The sequence below is a fragment of the Hirundo rustica genome, chromosome 4 (genome assembly GCF_015227805.2).
Source record: "Hirundo rustica isolate bHirRus1 chromosome 4, bHirRus1.pri.v3, whole genome shotgun sequence".
In the NCBI taxonomy this organism is placed as follows: Eukaryota; Metazoa; Chordata; class Aves; order Passeriformes; family Hirundinidae; genus Hirundo; species Hirundo rustica.
In genome coordinates, this window is record NC_053453.1 from 39284511 (window position 1) to 39308608 (window position 24098).

The following is a 24098-nucleotide window of genomic DNA, read 5'->3' on the forward strand; positions in this document are numbered from 1 at the left end:
AGAAAAAAAAAATTGCTGGAAAAACCTGAGCTGAAGAACTGAAGAATTTGATAAGACAAAAGGCAAATAAACAGAGAATGAAGTATTAGTAGATGTCAGATTTTTTTTTTTTTTTTTTTTTTTTTTTTTTTTTTTTTTTTTTTTTTTTTTTTAGCTAACAAATAAATATCTTGACTTCTATTGACAGACTATTTTGATAGTGGAAAAGAATAAAGATATAATGAGGTGGACTCACATGCTGCACAATCTACAGGAGAGCCCTTAATAACTTGTTTATTTTCCAAGTATGCACACTGCAGCATTCCCAAATGTAGGCCATCACATGTGACAGATTTGAGAATGACCAGAGGCCTGAACCAGCAGCTTGCCATGTTCAATTCTGCCAAATGCTTTTAATATCAGAGTAACAGCAAAAAAAGTGGGGGCTGAGAGCCTTGTCAGTCTTGGGAGACTCCTAGGCTTTGCTGTGTTGCAGCAGACTGTCCTAGGTTATAATGTAAGATGTGCCCAAAGTATGTATTCTGTCACCATCTACATGAGCTGTTGAAACTAGGTTGGGCAGTGTTTCTCTTGCCCCCTCCCTCCAGACTATCTTCTGTTAATGGCCCATCAATGCCCTGCTGCATGACTCATAGGTAACTCCCTCCAGGAGCTATCTCTGTTTAATGGGCAATCAAGGACCCATTGCAAGACTGATAAAATTATATAAGCCCATTGTGAGATGCTCCACCCAGGGGGAGGAGCCAAGCATTCCCACCTGGATATAATCTGGCATTTGGGATAGCACAGGCAGCCTTACCCACTGGATTCCCAGAGGACAAGAGCTACCAGACCTTTCTGCGGGAACACTGCTTCAACAAGACCACTTCATCTGGACTGGTTGTCCACGGTTGTACAACCACGGTGTCAGGTTGTATTCTGACTCTGTCAGTGACCTTTTGTACTATTGCATTTGTTTTCTTTTATTTTATTTTACTTTTTTTTTTTTTTTTCTCTCCTATTAAATTGGTTTTTTCTGACTTGGAGTCTCTCGCTGGTTTTGCCTTCAAGCCAGCACACAGACCATGCCTGATTCATACCCATATTTTGATAAGAGGAAGAAGGAGTAAATTTACAACTTTTCAGAGAAAAACTCGAATAAGTGAATGAAAATCCAATGGAGTCTTCTTGTTTGTCACAAGAAGTAATCCTGCAAGGTTTTCTGTAGTTATCTGTACCAACCAGATTCTCTGCTTTGTGTGGGAGCACCTGCCAAGAGCTGGCCAAGTCTGTTTGCAGACGACTGCAACTGGCTTCCAACTTGAACTTTGATTTGGCACTCTCATTTTCACTCTTCACCGGAATTAATTACAGTGATATTGTGGCTGGATGCCTAGATGTCTGTAGAATGAATCTGAGGCCAAAAGCAAGGGTGTGCTTAAGCCAGTACATGTATCAGGTGCTTCAGCAGGGAAAGAGAAATAATTCCAAGGGAGGGGAAGGCCACACACAGAGCTTCGCTGCTGAACACAGTGGCCCCCTTTTGAACAGTGCATATATATTGTCTCCAACATCCAGTTTTCATATTGTTATTAAAAATTAATCTTTAACCCATTTAACTATCACACTTTAAAAAAATCATCTGTATTTAAGTGTCTCACAATCAGAACATTAGAATGGTATTACTTGAATATGACATGAATTTCACATGGATTTCTCTTAGAAGCAATGGCAATGTTAGAGGGGCCAATTGAAAATCAGAGATTTGTATGAAGGATAAGAGAGTGACCATCTTTATTAAGGCAGTGAATTAGCAAAAAGTGAAGTAAGGTCAAAGGTCCTCTGACTGTTCTCTTTGGTGTTCTCTTCCTTTGAAAAAAGCCACAAAAATAGCAAGGCAATTGAAAAATTGCCTCTGTGATACTCTGTGCCTTTGCAACAACTGAAGCAATACAGTCAAGAAAAGGGAGTGGTGCTTTTTGCAGGACTTTCTTTGCTACTGCAAAAGAAAATGGTAGTCATCACTCATTTTTCTAGCAATTTAATTGAAATAAATGTTGCTTCTCTCATAGTTGGTCTTCTCTGTTACATTTTAGCACAATAATCTTAATTGCTACACAGTATAAGATAGGTACCCCATTGCCCAAATTTTAGTTCTTCAAAATAATTTTAGGATATTTTGTGTTTATGCCAGTAATTCTGTATCTTTCCTGGAAAATTAAATTTGGGAGGGATTACATATGGAAATGGGGACTTCTTGTAAGGAAGAAAGCTAGATGTTATAAGTATTGATTATTTGTAAAAGAGCTATCATAACAGTAGTAGTATATATTGTATATGCTGGGGATTTTAAGAGGTAAGTTTACAGTAGAATTTTCAGCCTACCACAACCTGTTCTTACTACTGCAATACCCTCTGTCCTTTAATTTCTGCTGCTGCTTATAATTTTATGTGGTCTGTCAGAGAGCAAAAATTATCTGAATTTTAGGTTAAATGGGAGAGAACAGGGCAATTTCAGGTGGAAAGTAGGTAAACAAAGTACTTGACTAACGTAAAGACAACTTATTTTCTCTGCTGGAATTGCATGGAAGGGTTTTTCCTGCAGGCCCTGTGCTGCTGTCTGTAGTGCCCTTTGTCTGGCTGTATGTGTCTAGGGCAGAGACGATGTAGCAATTCAATTCCCCAAACTCCACTCCCTGCTAATGTCTAGAGCTCCGACCTTTGTAGGTGACATTCACCCTTCTTTCATGCAGGATTTGAGCTTGGTTTCCCTCTCTGCTGCAATCCATCATATTCCTACAATCTCTTGCTGTCTGGTCTTTTGTTAACTTTCCTGCATCCTAATTCTTTCTGCAACATTGCAGATGAGAATTTTAATTCTCAGTTCTCCTAACAGGTGGTAAAGAGGATTCTAGTTATTTCTGTTCTCTTTCCAGCAGGACTACAGGCTTCATGCCTATCCTTTATGGGTTTTTTGTTGGGCTTTTTTTTTTTTTTTTTTTTTTCCCCAAGTAGAAAAAATGTACTGAAAGAACAGTGAACATGCATTCTTTCTTCTTTTCTCTATGATTTTAGAGCTGCTTCCCCATTTTCACAGCTTGCCTGAGGTTGGGGTCTTTTGGGTGGTAATAATAAATACTGAACTTACTCTTTATATTACTAAAGTTAATTAAAAATTCACACAGCTGCAAGGATAACTTTCACTTAAAATGTCTTGCTTGCAAGCCAAATTGAATCATTTTGAAGGGACATTTAGATTGGCTCTGAGATGAGGTGTCTGATACAGCCAAATGAGCTGCCTGGAGAGATCCTGCCCCTGGTGCCCAGCAGGATGCAGTGGGACTGACAGAGCACACATGCCTTGACAGACAGTAAAGGCCCATCAGGTGCCAAAATCTCCTCCCTTCCAGTCTGTCTGCTATTACCATTCCTCAAGCACATGTGCATGGACATGGCAGGCTGGGGAGAACCAGCCGGAGGATTTTTGTGTATGTCATTCATGACGTCTTTGGTCCTATCACAAAATTCTTTTTCTGCCCCTTGGTGTTGACCTCAGTGCACTTCCCAAACTTCCAGATTCCATTAAAAACAGACAGAACTGAATTCCTTAAATTTTTGATAGACTCTGATATGTTAGGGGAGTAAATTCACTTGGACAATTATTTATGTGTCAGTAGGGAGATCAGGCATTATTTTTCTGCTGCTGAAAATATTTACAGGCAGAAACATGTCCCCTTTTAAAAAGGGGATACATTCCTGCCATTCACACCACACCTGTGTCAAAAGTGTCTTGAATCCATGAGCACCATTATTCTCTTTCAGTCAACCTGGCAATAATTGTAATTTCAGTACTTTCATCCCCAGGAAAGGGAAAACTCATGGTGCGATGCATTCCTGCAGCCACCTTTCCATCTGTTAGGGGTTCTTTTAATGAGCTGTTTCTCTGAAATTTGGGCTAAAAATAGCCAAGGGAATAATTCTGTTATACAGAAGAAGGACTGCAGCTTTCTAAGGGATTGGGTTCTTAATTTTTTGAAGAAAATTGTTTGTGGTGTCTCTCTCTCTCGGAGCCCTGGCTCCGTTTTTGCCTCGGCTAGCTTGAGAAACAAACTACAGTTGGAAGAATTTTTCCCAGGGCCCTAAAGATCCCGGAGTGGCTGTGAACCTTTTCCTTTAGAGAGAGGAGGTCCCCATTGGTGGGAAATGGAAGGGTCTGCACTTGATCCGGGAGGAATCCTGGCTTTATTCAGTCTTTCTTCTGTGGTCCTGTCCCTGCATGGTCCAGAGCCCGGTCCCTGTCCCTGTCCTGGAGCCAAGAGGCAGCTCCACGTGGTTTCCTGGCTTTTATCCATGGGGAAGGGGCTAGTGGCAGAGACAAGCTACTACCCAGTCAGGGATAAGGTGGGAGTGGAACAGAGTTGGATTACATTCCAGTGTGGGAGAATGGGAGGGGAAAAGGAGCAGGGACAAACTTCGGGATGATACATTTTCCAGGGGAACAGGGTGGTACAGAAGAAACCATTACAAAACCCAATATAAAAATGAAATACAATATAAACCCAAATAATACACGACAATTGTTTACAAAACAGAAGGTAGCAATGTCTCCAAGAAATAGCTGTCAATGTACTAGGAAGATTACAAAAGTGTTTAGTATGCATAAAAATTGGTCATTGTTTTTTGGTTGTGTATCTTTAGGGATGTGATAAAAATGTCATTTCTTTTTGAAGGAAATTTTCATTTTTTGGGTCCGATTTTGCATTCAGTTTTGAGTGATTTTTTTTTTGTTTGTTACAAGAGAAATTCAAATATGTTTCATTTAGGAAAAAAAGAAATGATCTTTTAAAATTCTGGTTTCCATTTTATGTTACCCTTTATTATTTTGTTATATATATGCATTTTTTCATATGACTAGTATATGTTATAATACTGAAGGTGGTTGAGTTTACTAAAAGGTAGTTTTGTTCAGTGTTAAATCATTTCCACAATGACTTGAAATACCAAATGAAGTAAATTGAACCATCTGAAAGCTGAGACAGAAAGAACATTTGTAGTGTCCTATTACACCTGTTTTCTCAGTGCAAGAAAGTTATCTCTGATTTTAATATGACTAAGTATAGATTGACTGAAATTTAAAAATTAGTTCCCAAACCATTCCATTTTTCATTAAAAAGTAATTTTAAAATATTTTTTCAAGATGTTTCATTTTCTATTTAAAAAATAGTGTATTGTCAACTATATTTTATTTGAAAATTTCCACCTATCTTTATAACCCCACAGCTCCATGATAGTTTATTTTTTTGTAGTCCAGAAACCTGAGCAGTTTATCTGGCCTGTAACTTACTCCTAAATCCCTGCCTTTTCCAGACTTAAAAATTGAATAAGGATTATGTTGAAACCTCAAATAACAGTTCCATAAGTGAGCTCCTACACTCATTGGCAAGATGATAAACACATGGCACGGGGAATTTTTAAAAGAGATTATGAGACCAACAAGGATTGGGTACCACTGGCATATGGAATAAGAAAGATGTTTGAAAATGTCTGGTGATAGAATCAATGACAGCTGTGATCTCTGTGCACAATTAAATTACTATTACTCTCAATGACTGCTGTTAACAACTATGTGAAAAACAGTCATGTAACATAAGGTGCAAATAAATAGCGTTTAGATTTGCTGCAAAAGCCTGGCACAAGTCAAGATTAAAGATAGCATTAACCCCTTCAAACAGCATTTATCTTAAACTAAGCAGTGTCAATATTATAAATTCCAAGATAGCCCTTTAATGCAGAGCAAGAAAATCTTGAACATTTGAGATATTGAAAAAAAAATCAAATATCAAATAGATTCTTGGATGGCTAAACCTCTGTAAATAAGTTAGGTTCTGAAATCTGTGTTTTCTAAACTCAGCACAGTGGCCTTTGTGGGTGAAAGGGCTAGAGGGTTTTGAAAAATCTCCAAATCTCAAACCTAAATAAAAATGTTCCATGAACCTATTTTTTAAAAAAGAGACTATCTGCTTTGCCTCTGTCTTCATGTGCCCGTGTATTTGCTTGAGAGTTAAGAAATATAATTTCTCGACCTTTATGTTTTCTGCAAAGTTTTATTAAAATCAGCTGGTAGTTTTGTCCAGGCAGCAGTGATGACCAAGACCCTGAACGCCAGATGCACAGGGAGCATGACCACTGCAGCCTTTATTTGTTACTGATGCTGAAAATCAGGTCATGCAGATGCGGGAGATGCACTCTCTGCTAAAGCTGTAACCTGGGTCGTTACTCAGCAACATTTGGGAAAGAAGCAAAAGGTATGAGATAAAATACTAGCAAACAAAACCAAGAAAAGAAGGACCCTTGTGTTCTGCTTAACTTGTACTTTGCCAGACAGGTTGTTGCAATGCTGACTGCAAGCAAGTAATCCTATTAGGCTTCAGGAAATATGCTTACCTTGTTATCTGAAAATATTTGGGTGGATCAAGCTCTCAAAAAGGTTCAAGAGGGAGGGTTTTTATTAAGAACCTCTTCAGGCCTTGAACTAGCACCTTTTCCCATAGTCACAACTTACTGCTAAACTCAACTAAAACCGGCACTTTCTCTTGAGACCTGCAGGGAGAAAGTACTTTGCACAAGGTTATGCGTGAGGAAGCCTATTGCCCGCCAAGACTGAACTCATTTTACACTTTCAGAGGCATTGTTTCTCCAACAGTTCTCATGTGTTCAGGGATGCATCCTGCAGCTGGAATGCGCTACTTGGATGGTAGTGCAAGGCTGCCAAATCTGGGACCACATTATGGTAATAAAGTTATTAGGGAATGCTACAATGAGGTGACAGGGATAGGAGGGGTCCAACTCTATGTTGTTGCTGTCAGCCTACACTTGTAAAAGATGATTTAAAAAAACCCAGTGAAATTACATGTTAAATGTAAAAATTTTGGTTTAGTCTCTATTTGCCACATCTTCCCATTCTAAGTAAATGACAGTGTGGGGTAACAAATATTCGCCACGAGCCAAAACTACTCCAGATTTTGCTGTACCACAGCAGAAAAGCTGTATAAAACTTCTAGATTTAAGACTTGCTACATCATGGAGATTTATAGGATGAGTATCATGACTAGAATGAAGACAGATTTACTTATCATTCGGCTACATAGTAGTTATGTACACTGTTTCTTTTAGATTGAGTTTAATCAGGTGTAGACAGGAAAAATAAACCCCTGCTACTGCTCATAAACAAGAACAAGACAGGTAGTTCTAGCAACAGACATGCTTAAGCATGAGAGATTGTACACAGCAGAGTAGGTTACCAGTTAATCAGGACTTTGACACTGGGCAAATAATTACTGGGGATAGTTCTCTTCTGAACAATTATCAGGAAGATCTGTTTGGTTTCTTAATATGCTGTAGAGACAAGGTTGAGTAAAGAGGTTTGATATTTCAATACCTCCCTCCCATCTGAAGCATCTGACTGACAGTGTGCAAAGGTGAATGGCAAATTCTGCTTATCTCAGGGTGTTTAAGGGGCTGGGTTTTGTATGATTTTTCTTTGACTGTAAATGCAGATACCATGAGATACTTTGGGGCATCTCATGTTTTCAGTTTAGAAGATGAGAATTGGCCATATACAATATGAAGAATGAGATTTTTGCTTTGTAAAGTAGAGGTAACAAGAAGTAATAGGTCTTTATATTGCTTTGTAACTTCTGAAGAATTGTGTGGGCAGTTTGTATTTTATTTGTGCTCATTCAACTAATGTTAATTAACTTGTCTGAATCTGCATTTGAAAAATGTAAACATCTCTTGCATCCAGTGTGTAGGAAGCTTAACAAACAGCAGCAGGCAGATAATTCCATCAAAAGATTTTTTCCCTTGGTTTGTTATAATATTGCCAACAGCTCTTGATGGAATTACTTTCTTGCATCTTGTTTCAGCCCATAAATTTCCAAATATCCCAGGATTGTTCAAAACATAATTAAAAATGGATGTTGTTTGTGTGCCTCATGGGGAAAAAAAAAAAAAAAAAAAAAAAAAACACCAACACCAAAACAAACAAACAAAAAACAACCTGTACATTCCAGAAATAAAGTATCTTCCTAGTTGGATATTTATTGTTTTATTCATTTGCCTAAAATTCATTTTACAAAATTCCTTCTTCTGATTGTTCATATGTTCTGTTAGGAATTTAGAGCTAGGTAATGACTTTCTGCTGTCTCTATCATGTCAGATTAAGTGTTGTATTCAGAAGTACGTGGAAACCGGAAGGGGTTCTGCCAAAGACTTACTCAGATCCTGTGGTGTGGTATGCAGGTTTTGCAAAGTATGTATAATTATCTCAAGGAATGTAAATCTTCCATTAGTTCATTTTCTTTTTTCCCTGCTGGGTCTAAAACCAAATTATTTCTTAAGCACTTATTAAATGCTTGGAAGAATATGGAAATTAACTGACCTTGGAAAAATGCATTTTTCTTTACTGTGCTCTTGGGCTAGATGTATTTTCTTTGGCAGGATATAGTTTTCTAATTGGATCTTCTTATAAAATAAATTTCTAACATGAAATAAAAAATCCGTGCAAAGTGACACTGCATTAAAGCAGGTGCATAAATGCATTCCTATTCTTTTTAACTCTAAACAATTTTCCTTTGAATATGCTGCGTGCATCCATTTTAAAATGTACATTGCATGATTTTCTACCTTAAAGACCTCAAAGTAATTCAGGATTAAGGCTTCAGCATTTGCCTTGCTTTGCTATGACAGGTAATACATTACACTTGCTGAGGAAAAGGTGGTGAAGTATAAGTCAAACTGGCTATGTTTTCATTTAGCTATGAACACAGAATAGCTATAGGGAGATTTATGGCTCCTGCAAGTTTCTAGTTTGATTCAGGGCCTTGGCTTTGGCTCTTGCAGTGTGTGGAGTGAAGGAAAGTATTGATTTTACAAACTCTATGGCCTCTTGAATATGTCTGTGATGGGTCAGTGTTGCTGTTTCATGAATAATGAGCAGCTGAGATCACAGTAGAAGATTTAAAAAGGATTAATTCATGTTGAATCGAACTTTGATGGAGAAATTTTGCTAGCTGATATATTGGCATGTTAGTGAGGAGTTGCTTTAAGTAAACCATCCAATTATTTTGTTATCTTTTCCTCTTAATGAGCTAAGAGATCATTTCTGTTCTCAGAAGTCAATTATGGAAGTAGCTACAAAATCTTTACAATCAGCTGAGTCCTGCCTTACTCTCATGAAACATGACCTGAAATATGGGTGTCAGGGAAGAGAGTTCATGGCAGCAGCCCAGAATGCACTTTAATATTTGCTTCACTGGTGTGCTGTAGAGAAACAATGACTGTCTGCATGGAGTGTGGTCTGGAGGCTGATTTTTGCATTTTGTTGCCTGTTTATGGATTTTATGTGTGTAGAAATAGCTTAAATGCTGTCTTCCACTTGCAGGGCTTAACTTGTGTGAGTAAAGTAAAGGTGTACTAAGTTCAAACTTTCTACTGTGGACATATAGTTTAAGTCCTTTAGTTTGCTGTTATCTCTCCAGTATTTCCTGCTTACCCTTTGGATGTACGTGCCTTTGGCTGTTGACTGCCTAGGGGATTAAATGCAGATCTTTTATTTCCTAGCTCACATTTAATGTAGATGCCTTGTACATCACTGACACGAATTGTCTTACACCCCAGGTAGCTGTTCACCTCACTGGTGCCTAAATCTAGGGATTTTGTATTTTTAGAACACTGTAATTTAAAAAACACAGTTACACTGTATACAGTGTAACTGAGGATGTCCAAGTCCTATCCACTGCAGTAGACTACTGTACTAGCATCTTATTTGGCAAACATGGAAGTGAGCTATACTAATCAGAGAAATTTCTGCTGTTTCTCATGCATCTGTGTTTCTAGGGAGATTTGTGTAGTAACATCCAGAAGTTCTAAGGAAGTGGCAGGGAGACCTGCTTCATCTATGGATTCATTGATATAGAACAATGAGCTGTATGCAGGCAAAGAAAGGGGTGACACCTTACTGCTCCCCATTGATCTGCTCTTAGTATGGAGTTGTAGATCCTAAAACATTTAGAAGTCAAGTTTCTGATTCTCTCCGAACGTTACTTTTGTGTCATGATCTCAGTTGTCTTATTTGTCCTCTAAAAGCATTCCCCCGGCAAGAGAAATGCACTTGGGCACCACCCTGCATGTACCTGCCATGGCAATGAAGGATTTAGAAGTGTTTAAAAAGGTTTCACAATTTGAAAGCTCAAAGTTACTACTAAACTACTACTACTAAAACTACTGAAAAGCAAGTAAAGGTTGTTTTGCTAAATGTGTTCAGATTCCTTGAATCACAAATCCATACAAAAGTCCCTGGGGCTATGTGAGCTCCATTGGCATTAGCAAGAATGTGACTAAGAATTTCTCATTCCTAATCAAGTATCTGTGTCTACTGCTGTGGTCTAAAGCTCTTCATGTGCAGTACAAAACATGGGACAAATACAGCGCTGCTTTTCATTCAGCTACAAACCTCCCCAGAGAGAACAGTTATTCTGATTAAATGAATACTTTAAGAGGAAAGATTTGGTTGGTGTTTTTTTGTTTTTGGTTTTTTTTTTTTTTTTTTTCCCCCAGAGCTGTATTTTTGAAAGCTGTAACTCCTGCTTCTGCTTGTAAAAATGGATAATGAACCAAAGAAAACAATGAGAGCAACTTGTCAAATTGTGCAAGGACTGGATACATTGAAGAAAGCATAATTTTCTGGCATTCATGATAGCACATTGATTGGAGTCTTGCTGTCTGCTGATGATCTTGTGAAAATCTTCATTTGCATACTTAGGCACTGGCTGGAGGTGGTCTCAAAAATTAATGAAGTATGCCAGTGTTGAAACAAATTCCAGGCACTGACCCAGCTTAACATTATGGTGAACTTCAATAAACTGGCAAGTTTAAGGGCTTGTAGGAAAATGCTGAAAGTAGAAAAAGGAAGGGTAGGTGGAACAATGATTGTGTCTGAGTGCTCTGTCATGTTGTCTGCAACTAGACTGCTTTGATTTTTTGAAACAAGTTCTTTAAAAAGAGAATATTTTAGGTATCCATGGAGCTAAGTTAGATTCTGTAGATTCTGTAACAATCTGTAGATTGTTAATATCCCTTCCTCTTGTCACATACCTTCCGAATTCATTTGCTCTCCTAATCCAGTGCATTTTAACTTTCAGACATCATGCAAAGATCTAGAAAAATGGGTTGCATATTATCTGTGGGTCCTCATTATGTAGGCTACAGTCAAATTGCATCTTTGCCCTAAAGCTCTATTGCTTGCCTGCCTAATGTATGAAATAATGTCGTATTTTGTATAAAATATTCCTCATTTGGTTCATATACTTCAGTGTGTGAACTCAAAAAAAACCCCAGATACTTATGTAAGGCAAACGGGAAAGCTTCACAGACACAGCTGAGTGAATTTATTTTTCCATTTGAGGATACTTGTTGGAATGTGTTTGTAATCTTTGTTCAGCTCTACATAGTGATGCTAAGCACCGTGTTTTCCCTTCAGACACCTTGCTATTTCCAGAACATTATGTGGTAGGGAGGTCAATGAGAGGATTATTATGTTTCAGTACTAGCACACACTAATGAAGGTAAGACAAAGAGTGGTAGTGGAGACTAACCAACTGTGTAGATAGCAAGTTGTGGATTTCTCAACTTAATGGAGTATTTGATAAGGAGTTGAAATGTTGCTTGAAGCATTTGGAGCATTTTGTGAAGCACTGGGATGTGTATGTAATATACATCTCCACCTTTGCCAATTAGTGACAATGTCTTGCATCAAAATGGGCAAGAATTGTTCAGATTTGAATGATGCAGGCTAGAATTAGGGGATGAGCTTTAGGTAGTGCAAATGATCTCATTGGCATAACTAGTACATAAAAGAAAAACACAGATCTAAGCAAAAAAAACATTGGCAAAGCTCAAAGACTGCAAAGAATCTGGGCAAAGTGAGAGGACACAAAGTATGTTTTTGGAGGGAAGCTGTAACACAGTGGCCAACATTTTTACCATTTTTGCGTGTATTTGTCTCCGTTCTACAGATGTAAAGCACAGCAATAGTAAGGCCAAAAAAAGAGGTGCTGGGTTTTGACATGCAATTTGAGTTGATAGTAACCTAAATTTTAAGGTATCCCTGCAGCAAAATATAGGTTCAAAGCACATATTTCCATGCATTACGTTTTTGCAAATGTGAACCACTAAAGTAAATTAGAAGCTCTTTTTTGGTATCTGTTGCTTAAAACAGTCACCAGGGGCTTCGATCGTGCTTCATACAGTCTCTTTTGTTACAGAGCTTTCAACTTCTTTGAATGAAGACAGATGGCATCTTTTCTTAATGCAAAATTCAGATTCGTCCCTAAAGCAGACCTCTTAAAAACACTGAATTAATTAAGCATTTCTAGAGAAAAAATAATATGTGGTTGTGTTATCAAACACTGTGGTGTTATATGCATTCACAATGAGAACAGTGACTACTGGGCTGTTTGCTTGTTCTCTGTTTGCTGATTTGAACCCAGACAAAGCAGAATGAACTACGTTACTGAAAATAAAAATGTGTCAGGTACATTCGAGTAATGAGTTTGAAGACAATTATGAATTATCCAGATTTAAGAAGATTTCTCTTCAAAATAGCAAAATTCATATCCTTAATAAGAAGAGTATGTCATGCTGAATATCAAGGTTCTTCTCCAGACCCTCTTGGGATCCAGAGGTTTCTCAAAGAAAAAGTTGCCTGAACTTGTCAAAACAATGCACTTTTTTCTTAGCCTCAGTCTCCCAGATAGCTGAACACCATTTGCTGACATTTTCTTTTAAAGAAATCAGCCTGAGTCTGACACCAAGAAAAATGAAGCAAATTCTGTCAACATTATATGTAGTTAAAACATGGGTTTTAACAGAAAAGTGGTGTAGGACATTAATGAGAAGCAACGCTAACCTGTCATAGACTGTAGAATGTGTGAAAAGGAGAAAAATAAATGAAACATACAACAAAAATTGAAAGATGGATCTCAGCTAGTATATTAAAATATAAATTAATATTGTTTCTATGAAGGAGGAACAAGAACTAAAATTAGAGTTTGCTGCAGACTCCCACAAATGGGTTTTCAATCTCAAATTGATGCACAATAATTCCATCAGATATTTTTGTCATGAGTTTACTAGTTTAAAGGATACATTAATATGAATCATCTTTTTTTTTTTTTTTTCCATATTATAAACAAGGTGTTTTCATTATCAAAAACATACTTACTTGTCTGATAGCAACTCTACTATGTAGATTTGGGGAAAGAGGTCGGTAAAAGTAGAAACAGTAAGTACTGAAATACAAAAATTTAGCTTCATGAGCAAATTAAAACAACTCTAGATAATACATTAAAATACGTAAAAACAATCTCATTGCCAAAGGGATAGCTGATATGATCTGTTCTGTTGGAGTTTTGGGTTTTACCATGTCTTTTCAAAAGGCTGGTACAAAACATTGTGTCAAGTAGGCCTCAGTTTCTGTAACAGTCCTTAGAATATGCCAGAAAGAAAGTGGGTTCCAATATTCCTGGTTTTACAGGCATACTGAATGTTGTCACAAATTTTGGTGTGTGAAAGCCCCCAGATTTATAAAATATCTCAAGAACTTATAATAGTGTTGAGGGTTAAGTTTCCTGTAGAATTTCCTCCCCCCCCCCCCCCCCCCCAAGTTGCTAGGAGACTAAATGCTGATAGTTAGAGAGTGCTTAACCTGGACAAAAGAAGCTGATCACTTCGTTTGGGGGAGGGAGAAAGCTCCCGGAGAGAGAGCTGAGGGTGGGGGTCTCACCTCTCTCAGGCTTCTGGGGAGCACAGATCGGGGGGGGGAGGGGAGAGGGTGCTGCTGGCTGCTGGAGTCCACGGTTAACGGAGGAGTCTGATCCTGGGAATTCTACCATCTGTTGGAGCACCCAGAAATTTGGAGTTTTCTTCGCTGTCCTGCTGGATTTTGGGTCAGCCCGGGTCCAGCCGCTGCGGCTTCTCCGGCACTGCCCACTTTGCCTGCCAGGACACCCCCCTGCCTGCCGAGGACAGTCCACCGTGCCCGGCTTCCAGCCATCAGCGCCGGAGCTTCCACCGTTTGCCCTCGGGGTTCTTGGTTCTGTTTTGCTATTATTATAATTGCTGTTGGTTTTTTGTCTGTCCTGTTATATTTACTGGTAAAGGACTGTTATTCCTTTTCCCCATAGCTCTGACTGGAAAGGGGTTTTTTTGGTTTTTTTTTTAATCTTCCAAATTATAATAACACGGAGGGAAGGATTTAAATTCCTCATTTCCTAGAGAGGCCTGCCTCTCCTTAGTAGACACCTGTCTTTTCAAACCAAGACAAAGAGGGGAAAAAAAAATCCAGGCAAATCCAGTGATGACTCTGAAAGGTCAGTAGTGGAGGTGTCAGAATGATCTTCTTTACAACTTACAAGACAGCCATAAGTGTTCTCCAAACCCTCTAATAATCCACTGGTGAGTGAAGTGTGATGAGTGTGAAACACCACAGAGAAGCCATAATAGAAAACATGATCATAGTAATATTTGCCTGAAAACTTCAGCTGTAGAGAACGTAGTTGTATTTTGTGAATCAGCTGAACTATTCCAGAATTTAGAAAATGTAAATTCTCTTACAGAGGAAAAGGACCACAAAATGAAGTATGAAAAATTAAAACAGAGTATAATAACAAAGGGACATGGGGAAAGAGGATGAAATGTGATCTCCAGGATCTTAGGTAGACTCAGCTGATGGCCAAATGTTATTTGACATAAATGTCATACATGTTCCTTCTGGAAGTATCTAATATATATAATTTGGGATCTGGTTTATGGTTGTTTTTTTTTTCTTTTTTCAAGAGCAGCTTTTAGTGAGGTAATACTATGTTTTCTACAACTTTATCAGATTTATATTAATTATATTTTTATCCATCCTTAAGGTTCTCCATTTTAACACTGATCTAAAGGTATATTCCCATGTGGTACACAGCCTTTTCAGCATCAGTGAAATCCTGCATCACATTAGACAGTGAAAAACACAGAAAGCCTAAATGACTAATGCTTCAGAGATGGTTCTTAGATGAATGTGGACAGCCTATTACGTATGACATTATAATTTCATTATTAAATCACTCATGTGTTTATTACCTGGAAATGTAGCAGAAGATATTTGTAGTCATTGTACTCAGTGGTGGAAAGTGCAGCACTGTAATAAACTCTTGCCCTCTGAAATATGTTTATCTTGTCACTGAGCTGGCTTACTAATGTGATTTTCTACCTTTTGCAAAAGGAAAGTAATGCTTTCTGCAGCTGCTATGATACAAGACTAGTACACTGAACTTTGTGGGGCATCAGCACACATTGTGTTCCATGCAGTTCCCTGTCACTGCTGCTGTCTCCCAAAACTCCAAATGTAAAGTGAGGATTCACAGCTATTTTTCTTGTTTACTCTGAATGACTAGTGGCAGTAGTACTGAGCTTTAATTTAACTGGGGGATTGAAATACATTTGTTTTTCTAAAAATCGTCTCAAGAGGCTACAGACAAACAAGGATAAAATGTTCACTCTTGTGTTGGGACTTTATCAGCAGGTGTAAACATCTAGTTTTGTCTTTCTAGAAATTACATATCTGTAAGAGTTTTATCAACCCTCTCCCCTCTAAGAGAGGAACAGACAAAAAAGAGGCACCTTTAGTAGACAGTTTATCCCAAAAGCCTGAGATATTTTAAGCCAGGATGAATTACGTCCTGGAGGAGGCTTCTTGTAATACTAGTTAGAGAGGACACTTAGATAACTTAAATGAGATACCTAACATTTATATACCTAATATTATAGATTAATCCCATTGAAAGTAATAAGGTGAATTTTTTTTCAAACTTTTGACCTGTGAATAACCCAAAAGAAGATGAACAGGTGGAGATGTAGCAAAATACTGGAAGTATAATGGTGTATATGGCAATAAAAAGTAAAATATAGTGCCATAGAGAAGCAATTCTGTAGAGAAAAGTCTGACAAATACAGATCAACCTCCCTTCTGTGCAAAAGCAAAGCTTTTGTGAGAGTTGGTAATGACATTTCTTTAAGAGCAGCCTTTCTCTCTCATTTGCATCCTTTACCTCAATCTCCCAAAGCAAAACGGATGACAAACTGTTTCTTCAGAGATGTATAACATATTCTCTGTCAGCTTCAGTGACTGTATTCTCAGGGGTTCCTATTTTGATGACATTGCACTAGCTAGACAGATACTGAAGACAAGAAAATAAAACTTTTGAAAATACTGGCTTCTTGCTGAGAGTGGATTAATCTGCAAAAAATGATACTCCTTTATTTTATGTAGCCTGGCAGTTCATCAGGTCTTCTCCAAGATATTAATAATGTTTTGACTAGCAATATCAGGTAAGCTTAATGGATTCTTTGCCGTTGTACTGAACGTGATTGCAATGAAGCATGCAACAAAGTGTTTTAATGACTTAAACTTAGACCTGATGTTAATTTTTTAAGGACAACTTCGTCTTTCATTAATTAACAAGCAACCACTTGACTGTGAGTGAATAATTAATATAAAAGTCTGAAGAACAGTATTCATTGTACCTTAGGAAAAATTACTGAAAAGTTTCTGGTAAATCACTTGAAAAATAAGTAATCACATCTATTGATTTTGAGATGCTTTCTGCCTATTGAGACACATATGCAAAGTAGATGTTCTCCTTTCTCTGCAGCTGGGATGACAGCAGTTCGGTTAGCAGTGGCCTCAGTGACACTCTTGACAACCTCAGCACAGATGATTTGAATACCACCTCATCTGTCAGCTCTTACTCCAACATAACAGCCTCTTCAAGGAAGAACACTCATGCCCAGGTGAGTAGCTTTGTTGCCATTTGTTTCAACATCCCCCAAGCATGAAGGATAACAAAAGAAAAAGTTTGGTATCAATGCCTCTAAACAAATGAAATATTCATATCTTTAAAAATGCTCTATTACACCTAAATGCAAGAAGCCATAGACTCCATTGACCGAGCCTTGGGCTGTGAGCTGGTATTCCAAATTCCCTGCTCCCGGGGCATGCATCACTGCTGAAGGTGCTAGCTGGTCAGACCTGGCCCCCCTAACACGAAACAAATGCAGTATGATTGGATCTGTGATTATGGATTTCTACTCACTTCAGCTCATTTGGAGTATCTCTTTTAACAGGTGACACAATAAAATTATGTATTTTTTGCTTTTTATGAGCTGAAACGCATTAGGGAAGAAATATACAGGCTGTATTGTCTTTCCAAGTGGCAGAGATTGTTTTCTCCCTTCTTAGGTCCAGGGATGAAAGTGACAATGCATAGTGTCAAAAGAGAGTTCTTAATAGCCTACAGCCACAAACTATATCCATAATACATATATGTGTGTGTGTGTATGTCAGTGTATGTAAAGCTCTTGTGCCAGGTATTCAGGCATTTCTTCCCAGCTCCCCTCAAAATTGCAAGTGATAGAGAAATCAGTACAGAATCCTTGCAGAACTTGTTTCCCTCCAAAAAAGAAATAAAACCAGAAAAGTTTGTCTCAGTGGGAAAATATTCTCTGCCATGTCATCTTCTGTTTACAAGCAGGGAACTTCAAGACTGAATACTCAGCATAGGGGAGGAGTGGCTGTCTCCGGTGATTTGATGTCAAGTATTGAGGACACAGGACTGACACTTCTGATTCCACTCAGACTCCTGCAGGCAGCCAGTGTCTGCAATCCGGAGGTCTGTTTTGTCAATATACATTGTAGCAGACTCTGTGAGCAGGAGAAAAACACATACTTGTCATTTCCTCCAAACAGTAGGGAAATACAGTTACTTTTGGAATGGAAATTTCTTTAAACTCCAACAGGACAGATGGATCTCCATCAGATCAATGCTGTATTCATGCAAAAGTAGTCACTCAAATGCCAACATTCTTCAGCCCTTACCATTGCCTTTCTTGCTCGCTCCATCAGGGACTTCCATGGCTGCTAACTGAAGATCAGCCTCTTCCCTTTCACATCAACACTGATGGCCAGGTAGTTCCGGCTCACTTGTTCTACTGCATAATCATCAGGCTGACTATTTAACTCTTCATGGTTTTGTTTTCATTTAGATTATCTCATGTTCTGGCTGCTCTATAATAAGCCTCTCTTTTATTTGCAAATTGTTCAGCAGTAGAGACGCAGTACATGTTCAAATTTTGCTTTCATTCCAGAGTTTCTTAATTATGAAGACTAGGAAAAGACCATTATCAGGTATGCCTTTGCCAGGCACATAAAGCAGAACTCGCCATATTCTATACTAGCTAGCAATCTCAGTCAGAATCTGAGATGAACAGAATACTCATTTTTCCAGCTTTCTTCCAAATCTTAGATATATTCCAACACAGAGATCCCTTTCTCAGTCATTCTAAGTGATTGGAGCAGGGCTGGCTATAGACTAGCTATAAACTGAGGCAGAAATTGCATATTTTGTCATTGTTTTCTTATTAAAATAATTATAATGGTGAAGAGAGGCTTTTGTGCTATTCATGTAAGACTATATGTTTACAGTCATTCATTTATGGTAAAATGTCTGTAAGCATATTGTTACATGTTACACAAGTTGTAACAATAACTTTAATGCAAACTCTTTTGAAGGACCCTACAATATTTTTGTAGATATTTGCTTGGGCTTTTTTCCCATTAATCCTTACCCATAATCTGTGCTAGCATGTCCAGAGCACATAAATAATTGTGGACAAGCAGAGAGCTTTTGCATTTTTTACACCTCAGCTGACATATATGTAAATAGGAACTGATTATTCTGTTGGTCATCTAATCAGTAGTAACCCTACTTATGACAACAGTGCCACACAGGGAGGTCTCTGTGGTAAAGGAGCTGTGACAGAGTAATAAATAGCTTGTCCCTCAATGCAATCCATTTTGCAGCCCCTCTTAAGTTGTTGATACCTGAGAGCAGCACCATATTTTTGCTGTTAAAGAGGGGCAGAGGCAAGCAGGAGCGGTGAGAGGGTGATGTGCAAATAACACTTCAGACTGAGGTCAGGAGGCTGCAGAAAAACATAGAAGGAAGAGTTACGCCAAACAGCCTGTCAGCACAAAGAATACCAGTCCTGTCAAACACAGAGGGTAGGGTCAGTCTCTGTTTCTATTTAAACCACTTTCACAGCTTCTACATTGTCTTGTTGGGCTGCTCCTTCAGAGCCCCCTTATTAGCATGCCTCAGGGAAGGTGGATGCCACAGGGTGGTTAGGCCCTCACTGGTGCATCCTGCACTTGGGTGTTTCAGAGGGAAACTTGAGTTTCAGAGGGAGCATGAGCCCAGCTGCTTGTCTTCATACCATGGATGAGTTGTGCTGGCATAAGCCTCTCTTCTGCTCTGTGAGCTGATACAGCTAGGGAGAGTTTCTTGTTGGAAACAATTGATTTCTGTGGAGACAGACCAGTCAAAAAGCCATCAGGTGTAGCATGAATAATTTTGCAGAAGATGCTGTCCTTGTTCACTGGTGGCACAACATACTCTGTTCTGCTGGAGAAATATTCCTAATCCAGTCACTGGAGGTCTTGGGTAGGAAAAAGCAAGAAGCCAAACTGAGGTATATTAGTAGTCTATTCAGGAATTCTATCACCCAAGCTTTTATTAAAACCTTTCAGCACAATGATTCACTTCTGAAATTCAGACTGAATTGAGGAACAATAGGTTATCACCACTGATTGTTAGAGTGAATTACATTTCACTTCATTATAGTTTATTTATAAAGGAAAGAGATTAAATCTTTTGAAAATAAAAGAAAGAGAAATGTCATCCCCAAATGCTTGTATTTTGTATGTTTTAAAACTTTTGGAATCAGGATACTAATGTTTTAGAAGGAAAGTTTCTGTGGCCCTTGCTGATAGACCAGATTCTCCTCCCCTATTATGATTTAAGAAATCAGCAAATAATTGAGACACTGGGACTGACCATTTCTCATGTGAATCTCTTGTAGCTGAAGACAGACTCAGAGAAGCGCTCAGTTACGGACAGTGAAACTTGGGGCAGCACTGAAGAGCTGAAGAAACCAGAGGAAGACTTTGACAGCAGCATAGACAGCAGTGGCAAGTGGAAAGGCCTTCCTTCGGGGCTGTCTGAAGAGTCAGAGAAGGGGGGGCAGAAAACATCTCTCTCGGTATCACAGACTGGATCTTGGAGGAGAGGCATGACTGCACAAGTAGGAACAACTCAGTCCAAGAATAAGGCAGGAACAAGTGCACTCAAGACCCCAGGTAGGAAACTTCTGTAGTTCAGATTACAGGTCTTAAAATAATTGATGGGTATTATATATGTATATATACTATATGCATTATGTTCTCTCATCCCATAATTGACTGCAAGCTCAGATTGTAATATTATAATAACTTTTAAATTTCCCTGTTAGTTTGCTACAGGCATAATAATAATTAATTAAGTACACAAGAGTGCATCCATAACAAAAATTGTGATTGCATTTTATTGTGATGTCATCTGTGTATGTCAACATCTATTAATTCCTGGAAGTATTTTTGGACTCATCTGTGCCTTATCCATCTTCTCTAGGAAACCTTACCTTTGATAATTCAGCATATGTGTAGAAATGGACAAATATTAGAAGCTGAGTCAAAAAGACTGAATATCCAAGGGAGGAGACTCCAAATTATATTTTCAGTTGTTTCTGATTATCACATTCCACATACTATGGGTGTTCTACAGACCACCCAAAATTGTAAAAAAATGGTTTTTTACAGACTTTCAGTGTTAAATGCCCTTTAATTTTGGAAGGCCTCTGAGAAGTAGTAACCACGTCTTTAGTTTTGAAGCAAAAAATCCAAGGCTGGTGAAAGAGACAATTATTAAGACCATCTAATCCTAATCCATCATTTTACTAAGGAAATGTGTATTCTTAGTAGAACATTTTCTGGGGCTTCGTCATATCCTGACAAAATAGAGCATGCTTCAACCCCTAGTTATAAAGGCAGATAACAAAGATCTCCTCAGAATATATTCCCATCCTTTGCGAACCCCTTTTGTTTCTTTGCAATTTGGAACTGCTAAATGTTTCAGTCTCTGGTTTGTGAGATCCCTAAGGAGCACTGTCATGGTGATCATATGGATACAGAAAATATACCCCTCTAACAGCAGTTAAAAATGGAGATACTAAACAACTTGCTGCATGCCAAGCTAAGCTTTCCAAATCTGTTTTGCTCAAGGGGATCAGGCATCCACTGTGCAATACAGAATTGAGACCTTAACTACTAATGATCTGTATGTTTGCTGGGTCAGAGTCTGTATCATGGCATGTGCATCTGTTTGTGTAGCATAAAATGCGTGCTGGATAAAAACAGGAGGGGAGTTAGTTCTGCTTTGCAGGTGTTACTCTTCATTACATTTTAGTTTCTTAAGAGAAATTAGGTCATCTGTCTCTAAAGCTCAATAATTTCTTGAAGAGTAAATTAAAAACTTTGGTATGTTTTAGGAGTTGTTCATGGTATACAGTAGATGCTTAGAGATCAATTAGAATTGAAATATCAATTTTTATCTATTTGTAAAATAGGAAGAGGGTACTTTCTGGTCTAGCAGAACATCTTGTTTCGACCTTTCTGCATATTACAGTAGTTTTAGAAAATATGAAAGAAACATAGAAATATGTTATATATTCACAAGCCAACACAGGACTGAAGAAAACCTCACAAAAAAATCAAAAATCTTGAGAAGATATGAAGGATATGACAAAGACTAATTAACTTGTGTAATTGATATTGTTACAGATCAAGACAATTCATTCCATAACGTAATGTCTCCCTGATAATTTTGTGCAACTAAAACCAGAACAAACTTAGTCATAAGCTAAAAATATGTAATCCATGAAAACCAAAGAACTCTACAAGTACCACTAATTTCTACATGCATAATTGACGTCATACTTCAGGAGATGTTTATTACATGTAATGTTTTATTTTCATGTAGTATTTCTTTCATATAGAAATACTGTTAACAGAAAAATAAATAGTCAAAATTTCTTATAGCTCATTCAAGATAATTTTCTACAACTGCATTTTCCATCTGTTTATGAAACTGGAAGTCTTCACAGGAATTTCAAACGTTTAATACTTTAAACTTACCAGTAATGTGCCATACCTGCTACAGAGAGCTGATGGGAGACTAAAGACCAAACTGGTCTGTTTCCTTAGGGGAATTCTATTTGTCTATTTTTTTCATTTTGAAATTGTAGTCATACAGTGTTGAAACTAGATATTTTAGACATTGCAGTTAAACATAAGTAACCTTTTCAAATTTACTTAGGAAAAACGGATGATGCAAAAGCTTCAGAAAAAGTAAAAACTCCCCTGAAAGGAGCCTCCATACAGCGATCTCCATCAGATGCAGGAAAAAGCAGTGGTGATGAAGGGAAAAAGCCTCCCTCTGGCATTGGGAGATCAACTGCTACAGGGTCATTTGGATTCAAGAAGTCTGGGTTGGGATCTTCTACCGTTATCACCACAAGTGGAGCAACCATCACAAGCGGGTCAGCAACACTAGGAAAAATGCCAAAATCTTCAGCCATCAGTGGGAAGTCCAACGCAGGGAGGAAGACGAGCTTAGATGGTTCCCAAAACCAGGATGATGGCGTCCTGCATGTGAGCTCAAAGACAACTCTGCAGTATCGAAGTCTGCCTCGCCCATCGAAATCCAGCGGCAGCGGGATCCCTGGCAGGGGCGGCCACCGCTCCAGCACCAGCAGCATCGACTCCAACGTGAGCAGCAAGTCTGCGGGTGCTGCCACCAAACTGCGAGAGCCAAGCAAGATTGGGTCTGGAAGGTCCAGCCCTGTCACCATCAACCAGACAGACAAGGAAAAAGAGAAAGTGGCAGTATCAGATTCTGAAAGCATCTCACTGTCCAGTTCCCCTAAATCCAGCCCAACTTCAGCAAGCGCATCTGGCACGCCAGGACTTAGACAGCCAGGATCCAAATACCCAGATATTGCTTCCCCCACGTTTCGAAGGTTAGTGCATTTCTCTGATTCCTTGAAGATGCAATATACAAAGCAAGTATTTTCAATACATTGAAATACTTTGCAAAAAACCTTTTAGGGAATATTTTGCCACAAACAAATCAAGTATAGGAAAAGGGCAATATTTTCTTCATACAGTACAATTATTTCTTTGAGATTTAAAGACCTTCTCAGACCTGAAATAGCTGCTCCTTGAGCTTTAAGCATTTTAGGTGCATCCCCATTACCATAGTTTGAAGCTTAGAAGGTGGACTCACTGATCCTTATGGGTCCCTTCCTACTCAAAATATTCTATGATTCTAAGTTCAGCCACAAGTGAAGTTTCTTCTCAATACTGTGGTAAACCCCCAAAAGGAAGAAGGACGCTGTGTTTAGGCACATTCTGTCAATGGAACGGGCAACTGCCATATTCTGGATGGAGAACAGAGGAGCTCTTTAAATTATAAAGAGTTAGATTTGCTTTCACATTGTTGGCAGTTCCAGCTACAAACACTTCATTATCTTAGTAGCTTCATTACATTTTTGACACAAACATTGGCAAGGCTAAATTTCAATTGTAAATGCTCTATGGTAACATTTCTGAAAGTATAAATCCGGATGAATGCTCCATGAATAGGGATGGAGTACACTTGCACTGCTGGAGAAAAAGCCAATAGTGCCCTCCTGTGCCTGTTTACCAAACAGCATCTCCAGGCAGCTGGGGAGTTGCATCTTTGTTTTGTGGGTTTGGTAGTATGTAAAAGGGATTCTTGTGTTACTAGACATGCTTACTTTACATCATGATAAGTTGTGCATTTATTTACCTGTAATTTATAAGCTGTACATTAACTGCAGCTTAAAATATTTCCAGAAATACATTAAAGCATGGCATGACATTTTACTTCAAATTTTAGAGGACTTGCAGTTTACTTTTTCATCATCACCATAGAATTTCCATATCTAGAATTGTTGGAAGACGTTATGTGTAATACACTTTTACCATTCCTGCCCTTGGAGACAGACTGAGCCCATTTAGCCGTGGTGCAGTTTATTCTCTCTGAGTGGTTACGACATGACTG

At 38.4% G+C, this 24098-nt stretch overlaps 1 protein-coding gene across 11 annotated transcripts in view; it reads left to right on the forward strand.

The window, feature by feature from the left end:
- Positions 1-24098, forward strand: part of NAV3 (neuron navigator 3) — a 546625-nt gene that overhangs the window by 462678 nt on the left and 59849 nt on the right. For all 11 annotated transcript variants that reach the window (XM_040061191.2, XM_040061185.2, XM_040061184.2 and 8 more), the window contains 3 exons: positions 16734-16872; positions 19999-20275; positions 22329-23031. In XM_040061191.2, the coding sequence (XP_039917125.1) occupies positions 16734-16872; positions 19999-20275; positions 22329-23031 (1119 nt within the window). The remainder of the gene's footprint in view (positions 1-16733; positions 16873-19998; positions 20276-22328; positions 23032-24098) is intronic.